Below are 13,475 nucleotides of genomic sequence, written 5' to 3'. Positions count from 1 at the left end.
TTATGTCTCAAAGACATCAAGAGTTAAGGCGGTACCAAGTATAGTTTATCAGATGCATTATGCAGCATGCATTCAATTATTTATGCCATTTCCATTTTGATACATGGATATGGAGACCTTGCGTTTGTATGGATGCAGACCAAGTTAGTCTCAGTTTCATAATATGGTTGGATTAATGAAAACAGTCACATGGCCTCAAGTATCTCACATTTAGGAAATGTTTGATTATTGTTATATCATCCCGGTGATTCAATCTCTGTTCATACTCTCTTGCAAGTCAGATCAATTACTCAAGGAAACTTAACTCAGTGCTGCTGTACTGTACACCGAGTTGTCATTTTACCACTTTACACCTGTACAACCTAATACAATCCAATACGACAGTCCAGCAATACGTCCTCTGTTTTTTTGTGAAGCTGACTTGTTGACACTGTGTCATGCCTTTAGAAACATGATTTATTGAAGGGCTATCTAACTATAAAGCAACGAATATGTCGGTCCCTTGGCGGGTGTGTTGCTCAGGACCCGAGGGAGTGCAGTGTTGAATGTGGTGCAAATTGGTCAGATTGGCGCTATGACCATGTTGTTTTGGCCTGTAATTTTTGAACCGTAAAACTCAGAAATAAAATCTCTGAGACAGAAATCAGAAATACATTTTTTTTTACCTGGAATTTGTGGGTTCAGATAATTCTATCCATACAAGCCATGCCCCTTTACGTTTAGACCATGGATGTATAAAGGGGATACAGTGTTGGAGGCGGGGCCACGTTCAATCCTCATTTGGATTGTTGATGTAACGTAACAAATAATTGTCATATCTCCTGAACGCTTTGTGCTATTGGAAGCACATTTGGTGGACATGAGTAAATATGATGTCTGAGTGACTATGGCAAATTTGGTGCCATTTGGCCAATAGGCCATCTAACTATAAAAGAAGTGAAGTATGTATGTATGTATGTACTGTATGTATGTAGGACTGTCCTTCACATATCTCAAGAACCGTTCAACCAATCAACTTCATGCTTGGCAGGAACAAGCAGCCATATTGTGGTTCTCAACACTGCAAGCAGAACTTTAGGGGGCCAAACTATAGACCCATTCCGGACGGGCACTGCACTGGTTGTACTGAAATGCATTTGATCAAACAGGTGTACAAGTACCTAATAGCATGAACAGGTAACTCAGTGCATTTTAATTGTTGCTGGGAAATTAAATGGATGGATCAATCCCCCCCATCCTAGCCCAACAACTTCAGTTACCCAACACAAGAGAAGGTTTGATGCCATACAATATGAATGGCGAAGGAGCAAGCACACAGGTCTAACGTTCCCCAAAAAGACTGGACTTACAGCCAGGATCATTTACTGAAGCCATTGACATTAACACTGACTGTTTTCAGCCCTGCATCACCAACGCATACATTTGAGGGGAATAACAAATGGTCACTTACTTGGACAGTGAACATGTGGCAGGATCAACTAGTAAATCCTTTCCAGATAGAAAAGGTAGAGTATCTTGGTCTCCATGTGAGGACGCTTCATGTGTCTGCCACATCTACTATTATAAACTCCTCACCTTTCCCCACTCAAGTGTAACCCCACACACAAGACCACAAAAACTAATCATTAGTGGGGCATGTATGCAGACGTTGTGGTTTCCTGAAAATATAGATTGGAATTTTAAAGTCATGAAATAGGATTAAGCACAACCTTCTGCAGATGACCTGTGAGTATTCGTGTCGGATGTTACAGCATTGCCATTAGGGATGCGCCGATACCACTTTTATTCAGACCGAGTACAAGTACAAGTACTTACATTTGGGTACTCGCCAATACCGAGTACCGATACGTGTACTTCTCTGTGCCAAAAGACCCTCGTTAACAGCCAGCTGGGGAGTCCAGCATACAAGGCAGTGCGCCGCGACCGGCTCTAGGCCAGCTTGCAAAGTGGCTCCCAGTGGCCCCAACCGCGTCGCAACCCCAGGGTGGGGCTCTGCCCACGTAAAAGGCGCCAGGGGTCTGCGGCGATGTCTGAAACCCACCCGACCCATTTTGAGACACGGACCAAGGAGTCTAACGCACGCGTGAGTCAGAGGGTGCGAGCAAAACCCCATGGCGCAATGAAAGTGAGGGCCGGCGCGCGCCGGCTGAGGTGGGATCCCGGCCCCGCGGGGTCGGGCGCACCACCGGCCCGTCTCGCCCACACCGTCGCGGAGGTGGAGCGTGAGCGCATGCGATAAGACCCGAAAGATGGTGACGAGAGGTTAACGTCACGCTGCCGTAAAGTATCGGAGTAAGGTATCTGTGCCGTTGTATTGGAGCCGTTTTGCGAGTACATGAGCACAGTATCGGACCCGATACCCAATACTGGTATCGGGTATTGGTGCATCCCTAATTGCCATTGTAAACTTATTGCTCTGTATGGCTTCAATCTACAGTAATATCACATTACATTTTAACAGCAGTCCTGAAGTGCTGCTTCACTTCATATTCTCCCCACCGATGCAAAAGCACGACGGCAAATCCCAAAAGTCACAATGCATGCTTTGTACCCAGCATAGTGCTCATAAACTAAGCCCCAAACTTAACCCAGTTATGCAAATATAACTGTATTTTATCCTCACAGTCATGCAGATTAAGTAGGGTTTAAAGTACCTACTTTTGCCTTGGAGAAGGGCGTGGTGATATTTTGAGAGCCAGCTCAGCTCATGACCTGGCCAGGCTCCGCATGGAGCCTATAGCTCTAGAACGCCTTGGGCACTAAAGGGTTACAGGTGCAAAGGGTGGTCCTCACCTCTCACAGGGGGGAGGAAGAGGTGGATAGGAAGGGGATGCTGGGACACTATTTTTTTTAACATGTTGGGGCATAGGTGGAGGGGCTTAGAAATGAGAGAGAACAAGGTAGAAGAAATGGCCAACTGTAGAGGAGTTTAACAGAGGAGGGGACAGGAGACGAGAGCTGAGAGAGAAAATGTGTGAGAGTATTGAAAGAACAGAAGTCCAGAGAGAGAGAAGAAGAGCCCGAACCGAGCCATGGATGAATCAAGAAGAACAGGAGAGGCTGTACTCCAAGGTGCCAGTGAGGCAGTAGATAAATAAGGCAGGAGAGAAAGGAGGAGCAAGGAGGGGAGAGAGGAGGACAGCAGGAGGCAGGAGGGACGACTTACGTGAAGGCGAAGGCCACCAGAGCACCACTAACCACAATAAAGTCAAGGATGTTCCACAAGTCCCGGAAATAAGAACCCTGGTGCAAGACCAGCCCTAGAGTCACCATCTAGAGGAGCAAGAGAGAACCTGGTTATGAGAAGTGATCCTCTGGGTATGGTGGATGGGAAATGTTGGTCTTAGTGTCTAATCCTCTTTTGGGCGTGGGGCTCTCAACATGTCTGGAGGAAGTTGTTGGTTGTCTTACCTTTACCAGCATCTCAAATGTGAATACTCCTGTGAAGACGTAGTCAAAATAACGTAGAACCTGCACAAAGAGAAAAGAGAGAATGATTTGCTGCTGCGTGGATATGCACTGCATGATGATTTTCAAATTCAGAAGTCTACCCATAATTCTACACTAGTGTTAGAGCTGCAACAACTAATCGATTAGTTGTCAACTATTAAATTAATCACCAGCTATTTTGATAATCGATTAATGTTTGAGTCATTTTTATAAGAAAAAAAACGTTTTAAATGCTCTGATTGCAGCTTCTTAAATGTGAATATTTCCTGGTTTCTTCCCTCCTCTGTGACAGTAAACTGAATATCTTTGAGTTGTGGACAAAACAAGACATTTGAGGATGTCATCTTGGGCTTTGGGAAACACTGTTTGACATCTTTCACCATTTTCTGACATTCTATAAACCAAACAACTAATCGATTAATAAAGAAAGTTTGGAGCGTTACTTAGGCTCCTTCGCAAGAAGCTAGTATGACATGGTTGGTACAGATGGATTCCTCAGGATTTCTAGTTTCATATGATGCCCTCTAGCTTTAAAACTGAACCCACTATGACCTCCGAAAGATTGAATTGCGTCCGGGTTAAATCCAAAGTTGCGTTAAATAAATTAGTCGCGTTAAAACAACTTTGTGTTAACCTTTACAGCCCTAGTTTTGATACATTAAAATAAAATGTTGGAGACAGGTGCATAGGATTAGTACATTATTTGAGCAAACTCAACACTTTCTGCTGGACATGACCGTTTTTCCTCGCCAAAATTTTGCGCAAGTTTGGAGTGTTATTTAACCTCCTTCATGACAAGCTAGTATGACATGGTTGGTACCGATGGGACCCCTTTGAAAATCACCATGCTAGTTTTTCCTTGCCCAAATTTTAACTTCACGGCGTTGTTCATTTAGCGTTCTTCCTGACAAGCTAGCATGGTTGGTACCAATGGATTCTTTAGGTTTTCTAGTTCAGGATATCTTCCCTCTAGCTTTAAAACTGAGCCCTCTACAACCTCTGAAAGACAGAAAAGCGGCCGGGGTTAAATAAAAACAAAGCAATATGCATTGTAATAATAACAAGTATACACATAATATTTCATGCAACATAACTGTGTGGACTTTCTTACATTGTTGCGAGGGGATTCGGGCCAGACGGGGTCTTCAGCAGCCAGGGCGATACTGCTCATGGCGATGACCAGCAGGATGCACATCTCAAAGTAACGCAGGGTGCAGATATAGTGACACGCCCGCCGAAACCTAGCAGCAGACAAAGACGTTTTGTTCTCTTGCCCCATAGCTATGCATATACCATTAGATCTACTTTGTAAGTATAATGTATTTGAATTTGAAATATAAGCGTTCTTTGCATCTGTATGCATTTGTTAGTGTGTGTTCACATGCAAGTGTTGTAGCTGTGACTTAATAGTAGATCCATTTTCCATTCCCCCCAAAAAAAAAAAAAATTCTAAACCTTCACCAACAGAACATAAACAACAAAATCAAAGTTGTATTTTTTCGGTAATATTGTAATAGTGGTAGGAGTTTGTTTTTGAAGTATGTACTGTACACTGCATACTGCGTTCCTCAGTAGTATGTAGTAGGCGGTTTAGAATACAGCCGTAGTGTAGGTGAGTATGTGTGCATGTATTTGTAGCCGTCCCACTTACGGGTTGGTGGTGGACAGGATGAACATGGAGCTGAAGGGAGGCATGGGCTTGATTCCTCCTTCACCTCCTTTCTCATCATCATCATCGTCTTTATCCTCTTTCGCTGGCAGAGGTTCCGTGTTGGCATTCTTATTGACTGGATCAAAGAGGGAGAGAAAAAAAAGGGGTAAAAATGAGTTTGTTATTGAAGAGGAGACAAGATAGTAGAAGAAAAACAGCACCCGTTCATCGTGCCCTTACCCTGCAGTATGGCGTTGGTGGATGGAAAGATTGGCATGTCTAGAGCTGTGTAGTCAGGGTGCGGCAGCCTGATGACGCTGTTGGTACGGTGATGGGCGATGCTCCCGTAGCTATCTAATGTGACCAAACTCCCATGAGCGCCACTGTTGGCGAGATGGAGGGCAGATCCAAAGCCAGGGGCCACGGTGCGGTTGGGGACTGGATTAGGGTGTACGTCGCTGGGCGGGGTGGAGCCGGACACCAGCTTGGTATTCATGAGGTTGTCCATATCCTCACTGTACTGGCTGTCCTGCCTGGAGAGGCTCTTTTGAATGGGCCGCGTGGTGGACAGGTTAGGGACACTGCAATCCCTAGAAAGAGGGAGGAAGAAGACATCATTGGCGATAGAAAACAGGAAAGCTGAGATGGAGAGTAAAGAAGGGAAAGATATCCAGAGAAAGGTGTGACAAAAATATGAGTACAGAGAAGAAACTTTTTGGATGTCATCAAAATTTCATCATCGTAATCATCTACAGCCGCGTGCACTGGACATACTTCCTTCTGTGCTGGCACATCCTCTTCCCCTCGCCCTCGGTTTGGTTGCCATGGCGACTTCTTCTTGGCCTCCTCTCGCCGCCATCCCCAGCTCCCTCCTGCTCTCCTCCTTCTCCACCTCCGTCAACCCCTTTGTTCTTGTGTCTCCCCGTTTTGCAACCTCCTCCCCCGCCGTCCTCGCCGCCTTCTGCGCTCTTTCGATGCGACCTGGGCTTCCTGTGCTCCGACTGCCCTACTCCGCCTCGACTGCCGCTCCGCGTGTGGTGGTGGCGCCTGGAAGGCCGCTCCTCCGAGCCTGGCCCGGGAATCACCGTGGCGTCCAGTCGGACGTGAGAGGCGTGGTGGTGGTGCTCGCCTTTGCTGCGACTCCGCCTGCTCTCTGAGGACTCGCCCCGCTCCAAGGGAGGCCTGACCGGACCGGAGCTTCCACCACCACCGCCGCCACCCCCTCCGACTTGGCCGCCGTGTTCGTGGAGGCGTGTTTGTCTGTGGAGCTCATCGGCAGGATGGTGCTGGCTGACGCAGAGGTCTGAATTGTTGGCGGTGGTCTTGTTGGTGTTGTTGTTGCGGTTCTCGTGGGGGTCAACCACCAACGGGCGATCCAGGTGGGTCTTCATGTCTGGACGGACTTGACGTGAGAAGTTCACCTGCGAGGAGGAGGATAGAGAGGCAGCATAGAGGCGGAGATTGAAGATACCGAAGGAGCAAGAGGAGTCTTTTTAATGCACCATCAACAAATAATGACCTACTGTATATACTGTATATATCTAAACACCAATCATCATCATTCCCATCACTTGTGTACACTGATAGCACAAGTCTAGGGGGCTTTGTTTGCCTTGTCCTTTACATTGTTTTGCTCCTCCCTCCCTGTCCTTGCCTTCCAGCGTTCGTCAGAGTCCAGCTCGTTGTAGAGGGCCTCGCGGCTGGACACCAGGGTCTGCCTCCTCAGCTCCTTGGTCCGTTGCTCCCACACCGACTTGTTGATCCCCCCCTTGTTGTTCTTCTGCTGCTCTTTACTGCAGAAATGAAGCAGGGTGGACAGGGAAAGGAGGCGGGATTGACAGAATTAAAGACCCGTTTGAAGACATGTTACTGTCGTGAAAATCTACGCACAAAGACATGAGGATGACGTGAAAACCAACACCAAAAAGTATAAGTACATAAAACAGCCAGGACGTAAAGACACAATGGGAGGGGGGGGGGGCAAAGACATCTAAAGGGTCATTTGGCTCTACAAAACAAAGTGTCTGGGTGTCTACACAGCTTGCCAAAGCACCGGGCAGGACAGCCCTACTTTGGTAAACCATGTGGGGAGACAAAGTAGAGGATAACACTGAGGCAAGGTCAGAATTTGTTATAATAATCTATAATTAATAGAGGTGTAACGATTCCAAATATCTTCATTGAAACATATCGTATCGTATAGTAGCATATCGTATCGTAGCATATCGTATAATTTCATATCGCTCTAGATGAGCCAAATATCGTCAATGAATCGTAGCATATCGTATCATATCGTATCGCTCTAAATGAGCCAAATATCGTCTTTGAATTGTATCAGAACCATGGAAAGCGATACGTATCATATAGTTGTAGGCTATAAAACGTATTGTTACAGTGACTGAGCCGTGTTTGTTATATAATACATTTTATAGGGAAACACCCACAAACTGTCAGTAACCAGCATTCTTGCCCTCCAAAACTTGTGCCAGTAATCAGCTTTAAGTCCCTTCTCTCTCTCAGGGCCTATAGTCAACCACAGTAAAGCAAACAGCCGTACTGCGAGGCACAGGCAACAGAAAATGTACTCTTGAAAAATAAGCCAACACAAATAACAGCTAAAGAAAGCCAGGTATGTATGTACTTCAAAAGTTAGGAACAAAAAGGGGACAAGGAATGGAAGGTTTTTTTCTGAAATACAAAAAGAAAGCAGGGAAATGGTTGTTAAGTCAATAAAGAAATGAATAAACAAATAAATAAATACCAGTCCAGAAAGGGGTCGGTAGCGTTGTGACACTCACTGTGTACTTTGTTGCTGAGGAGGGAAACAGCTGGTGAGTGAGATGGCACGAAAGAACAGAAGGAGGATTTCATTCCAAAATGGCTACCCTGACAAACGGTCGCTATTCCAATAAAAGGTGCCGTTTAACCCTCTGAGACCCACAAGACCCGTTTTAGTCCTTTTTTTAGGAGGGTCCAGGGGGTCTTTAGGGGGAGATAGCAGGTCAACAGTAGATGTCACATAGAAGTGGTGTACATCATCTGAAAGCTGGGAACCTGAAGATTAATTTGAGATGCTGCTCAGGACTGTGTGTCAAGTTCGTCTAGTCATAAATTTGTAAACGACCATGACAGTTTTTCCTCGCTAAAATTTAGCCCAACTATGGAGTGTTAAGCCTCGTCCACACTGGGAACGTCAGGAGCGCGTGGCGGCTGCGTTACCTGTTGTTTTTTTATTTAGGCGTCCATGTTAAAAGGTTAGAGCAGCCACACTGCCCGCGTGGGACGCGTGAGATTCGAGGTCTTGCCTATTTTTGACGCGAGCCTCGCGCTTCACAGCAACAACAGACATTGAAAGTGATCTACTGACTGTATATTGACATCATATCAGCAACATTACTACAGTTTCAACGTCTGTATCTGTACAATATGTCACGTTCATGAAAAAAGTAAAGATTTATTGTTAAATTAACACTTCCTGCTTTCATTTCAATTTTTTAACCTGAGGCTTTTATTCTGAAATATTTGCCGGAGATTGTTGTAGAACATGCGGTGACTTGCAGAGCTCCATGAATTAATATAGTACGGGGTTTTAATTGTGGATTTTTACTATTATTTACAAAAAACCACACATTTCTTAACCTTTCTCTGTCTAAAATAAATATAAATGATATTTATAATGAAATGAAATGGCCATTATGAAAGACTATGTAGAAAGAAAGGGCTGACAGCTGCAGCAGCTGAAACGCGGCTGCCACGCGTCGCAGCGGCCATGCGCTCCTGACGTTCGCAGTGTGGACGAAGCGTTATTTATCTTCCTTCTCGACATGGTAACATGACATGAACCTTCTAGAGCATCTGACAGAAGTCAGTCGTGATTGCGGGTCTCAGGGGGATAAACTGAATTACTACTCGTAAAATATATTCCTGAAATGCAAAAATTGAAATACGTTTGCTCAAAAATATCGAGCATTTTGGAATGTAACCCTTCACACACAAAACACACAAATCACACCCGCACCCAGACATTTCACACTCACTCACCTCTGCAGTTTGTTCCATCCGTAAATCCAAAACAATCCTATTTATTTTTTGCTGTCCTTCTTTTTGTAATCTCACAAATTGCATCATTCATTTATCCTGTTCTGTCCTGATTATTCTTTGCTTCTTTCACCGTATCATCTTCCTCTAACTCCTGATATTACACAAAGTTTTAACAAACTAATGAGACCATGTTATACTTTGCTAAATTAAAAACACTTCTAAACAAGACAGCTAGTTTAGCATCATTTCCAACATAATTATCACAAGCTGTAGTGCATTAACGATGGAAAATACAGTCGTGAAACTCCTTCCAGCCTTTTAGACTCACAGATTAAAAAGTGATTTCCTATATTTAACTGTATTCCTGCAGTCTGTTTAGATTGTACGGCTGTTTAAGGGTGCACCTTGTTGTCATTTAGAGAGTCCTAGTTAAGAGTTATGCAACCGTACAACTGTTTTCCAACGGGTTTTATGTAGCTTTCCTTCCTGAATCTACCATAGAATATCTTCTTAAGAGATTCTTCATGGTCCACTGATGTCCCCCAAGTTTAAAATCCCTGCTTAGAAAAAACAAGGACTTTCTCCATTAGAATTTCAATGTCTCTCCACCTTTTTGTTATACTACATAAATGAGGGATTTGGATTTACACTGATACAGTGGAATTGAACGCACACGACAGCACTACATTACCAGACATTTGTCAAGTATTTAATACTCTTATCAACTTGGGAGTGTTATCACATTGTCCAGACCTTTTTTTTTTTTTTTTTTTTACATTTTTCAGACCTTTTTTTTTTTTTTTTTTTACATTTATTTCTGACATTTTTTTCGAATATTTTCTGACTTTTTTTTTGACATTTTTCAGACTTATTTCTAAAATTTTTTCGAATATTTTCTGACTTTTTTTCACATTTATCGAATATTTTTTTTTTTTTTATTACATATTTCAGAATTATTTTCCGGATATTTTTCAGATTTTTTTTTTTTTTTTACATTTTTCGGATATTTCTTTTTTTAAATTTTTTTTTTTTACATATTTTGGAATTTTTTTTTTCCGGACATTTTTTCAGATTTGTTTTTTACATTTTTAGATTTTTCTTCTTTTTTTTTTTTTTTTTTTACATTTTTCAGACTTTTTTTTCCAGACTTATTTCTGATATTTCTTCGACAATTTTCTGACTTTTTTTTTTTTTTTACATATTTCAAAAATGTTTTCCGGACATTTTTTCAGATTTCTTTTGGACATTTTCAGACTTTTTTTTTTTTTTACATTTTTCAGACCTTTTTTTCTGACACTTTTCAGACTTATTTCTGACATTTCTTCGACAATTTTCTGACTTTTTTTTTTCTTTACATTTTTCGGATATTTCTTCTTTTTTTATTTTTACATATTTCGGAATTTTTTTCAGATTTTTTTCCGGACATTTCCAACGTTTTTTTTTTTTTTTACATTTTTCAGATCTTTTTTTCTGGCATTTTTCAGACTTATTTCTGACACTTTTTCGACAATTTTCTGACTTTTTTTTTATTTTTTTCACATTCTTCAGACCATTTTCTGATTTTTTTTTTTTTTTAATTTTTCGTATATTTCTTCTTTTTTTATTTTTACATATTTCTGAATTTATTTCCGGATATTTTTTCCGGACATTTTTTCAGATTTTTTTGAGACATTTCCAATGTTTTTTTTTTTTTTTTTTTTAATTTTTCAGATATTTTTTTCTGGCATTTTTCAGACTTATTTCTGAAATTTTTTCAACAATTGTCTGACTTTTTTTTTTTACATTTTTCGGATATTTCTTTTTTTAAATTTTTTTGTTTTACATATTTTGGAATTTTTTTTTCCGGACATTTTTTCAGATTTGTTTTTTACATTTTTAGATTTTTCTTCTTTTTTTTTTTTTTTTTTTTACATTTTTCAGACTTTTTTTTCAGACTTATTTCTGATATTTCTTCGACAATTTTTTGACTTTTTTTTTTTTTTTTTTACATATTTCAAAATTTTTTTCCGGACATTTTTTCAGATTTCTTTTGGACATTTTCAGACTTTTTTTTTTTTTTACATTTTTCAGATCTTTTTTTCTGGCATTTTTCAGACTTACTTCTGACATTTCTTCGACTATTTTCTGACTTTTTTTTTTTTCTTTACATTTTTCGGATATTTATTATTTTATTTAATTGTTTTTATATATATATATTTTTTTACATATTTCGGAATTTTTTTCCGGACATTTTTTTTTTTTTTTTTTGCATTTTTAGGGATATTTCTGATTTTTACATATTTGGGAATTTTTTTTCCGGACATTTTTTCATATTTGCTTTTTAGATTTTTAGATTTTTCTTCTTTTTTTTTTTTTTTACATTTTTTAGATTTTTTTTTCAGACTTATTTCTGACATTTCTTCGACAATTTTCTGACTTTTTTTTTTTTTCACATTTTTCAGACCATTTTCTCATATTTTTTTTTTTTTACATTTTTCGGATATTTCTTTTTTTTTCATTTTTTAATATATATATATATATATATAATATTTTCTGACTTTTTTTTTGACATTTTTCAGACTTATTTCTAAAATTTTTTCGAATATTTTCTGACTTTTTTTCACATTTATCGAATATTTTTTTTTTTTTTATTACATATTTCAGAATTATTTTCCGGATATTTTTCAGATTTTTTTTTTTTTTTTACATTTTTCGGATATTTCTTTTTTTAAATTTTTTTTTTTTACATATTTTGGAATTTTTTTTTTCCGGACATTTTTTCAGATTTGTTTTTTACATTTTTAGATTTTTCTTCTTTTTTTTTTTTTTTTTTTACATTTTTCAGACTTTTTTTTTCAGACTTATTTCTGACATTTCTTCGACAATTTTCTGACTTTTTTTTTTTTTTTTTTACATATTTCTGAATTTTTTTCCGTACATTTTTTCTGATTTTTTGGGGACATTTCCAACGTTTTTTTTTTTTTTTTTTTTACATTTTTTAGACCATTTTCTGACTTTTTTGGATCAATTCCGTTAAAAACCTTTTTGCGTTAGTGCTTTATTATTGCGTTAACCTACAAAAAGATTAAGCAACATTTAGAGACACCTGTCATATTTCAGTCTAGCAGGTGTTGGGCAAACAACCTTAGCAAGCTGCAGGATGCTGGTTCAGTATGCAAGGGTAGATTTTCAAACTAATCCCACACACACACTTTCTCTCTCTCTCTCACACACACACACACACACACACACAAACACCCACACACACACACACACACACACACAAAGATAACATGTGCATTGTGTTGACAAATAAATATCTAATCTCCAGAGGCCTGTACTACGAAGTGAATACCCAGGGTATCTTCTCGTTATCTGGTTGAACTAACCCTAACAACAGAGAGATCCCGCTAAGCGGTCCTACGACGGTGGTTATCAACCCAGGGCTTCTCAGTCTGGCTGTGAGCGCATTCACATGAACGGGGGCGGGGTTTACAGCATCTGACCAATCACAGACATGGACAAGTCTACTGTCAGAGAGAGGCACATTATACAAACTACAATATTACACAAATACCAAGAAGTTAAACACATAATCCAGACTAAAAGTAACATCGTTGAAGCTGCCAAATGCAGGAAGGACAGCTGGAAAAAGAAAAAAATTCCTTCATCTGTCAGTTTAAACTGTGAACTGTAAAAACCCCTGAAGGGTTAAACCTTGAAGTTACCTCGCTAACCACCAATCCTGCTTCGTAGTACAGGCCTCCAGACTCCCTCTGGAAGTTTACTGGTACACAGACACCAAATGCTCACAGCACAGGGAAGTTACAGTAACAGAAAACAGTGTGATTCACGACATGATGAACACGTTACGAGCATGTGTGTGTTTAACTCTCTTTGCATCTGTGTGTGACATAAAGAGGGCCGAGGCTGACGTAGCAAGGCGGTAAAGGTCAGAACTGTGTGTACGTGTTGTTTGTGTGTGTGTGTGTGTGTGTGTGTGTGTGTGTGTGTGTGAGGTATTTCTGAGCAGACGTGGGCTCCCCTGGACAGACCACAGAGTGCTATGAGTGTGTGTGTGTGTGTGTGTGTGTGTGAACTTTACCAGGAGTGAAAGGAAAGACCCCTGTGTATACAGAGAAAAGAGATCAAAGACTGTGGCTCTCCTGACCAGAGGAGGGCTAGACCGGATCAATCCAACACTGGCTTGTGTGTGTGTGTGTGTGTGTGTGTGTGTGTGTGTGTGTGTGTGTTCTATGAAGAAAAGAGTGTGATACAGAGAAAGAAAAGAGTAGAGATGCACCGATCCGACTATTTCAGTCCAGATACCGATAGCGATACCTGGGCTTTGGAT

General features: G+C 40.5%; 1 protein-coding gene across 15 annotated transcripts in view; it reads right to left on the bottom strand.

Moving 5' to 3' along the window:
* The window catches only part of cacna1aa (calcium channel, voltage-dependent, P/Q type, alpha 1A subunit, a), a 132,159-nt gene that overhangs the window by 56,308 nt on the left and 62,376 nt on the right, over positions 1-13,475 (bottom strand). For 10 of the 15 annotated variants that reach the window (XM_037792928.1, XM_037792915.1, XM_037792927.1 and 7 more), the window contains exons 19-26: positions 7,863-7,913; positions 6,726-6,894; positions 5,876-6,522; positions 5,342-5,691; positions 5,102-5,237; positions 4,562-4,691; positions 3,412-3,471; positions 3,167-3,273 (exon numbers count right to left, since the gene is read on the bottom strand). In XM_037792928.1, coding sequence (XP_037648856.1) covers positions 3,167-3,273; positions 3,412-3,471; positions 4,562-4,691; positions 5,102-5,237; positions 5,342-5,691; positions 5,876-6,522; positions 6,726-6,894; positions 7,863-7,913 — 1,650 coding nt within the window. The remainder of the gene's footprint in view (positions 1-3,166; positions 3,274-3,411; positions 3,472-4,561; positions 4,692-5,101; positions 5,238-5,341; positions 5,692-5,875; positions 6,523-6,725; positions 6,895-7,862; positions 7,914-13,475) is intronic. The other 5 variants (XM_037792926.1, XM_037792929.1, XM_037792930.1 and 2 more) reach the window with 3 other exon arrangements.

Source organism: Sebastes umbrosus, chromosome 14 (genome assembly GCF_015220745.1).
Source record: "Sebastes umbrosus isolate fSebUmb1 chromosome 14, fSebUmb1.pri, whole genome shotgun sequence".
In the NCBI taxonomy this organism is placed as follows: domain Eukaryota; kingdom Metazoa; phylum Chordata; class Actinopteri; order Perciformes; family Sebastidae; genus Sebastes; species Sebastes umbrosus.
Note: the sequence above shows the minus strand (reverse complement) of the source record. Positions and strands in the feature narration are given on the sequence as shown.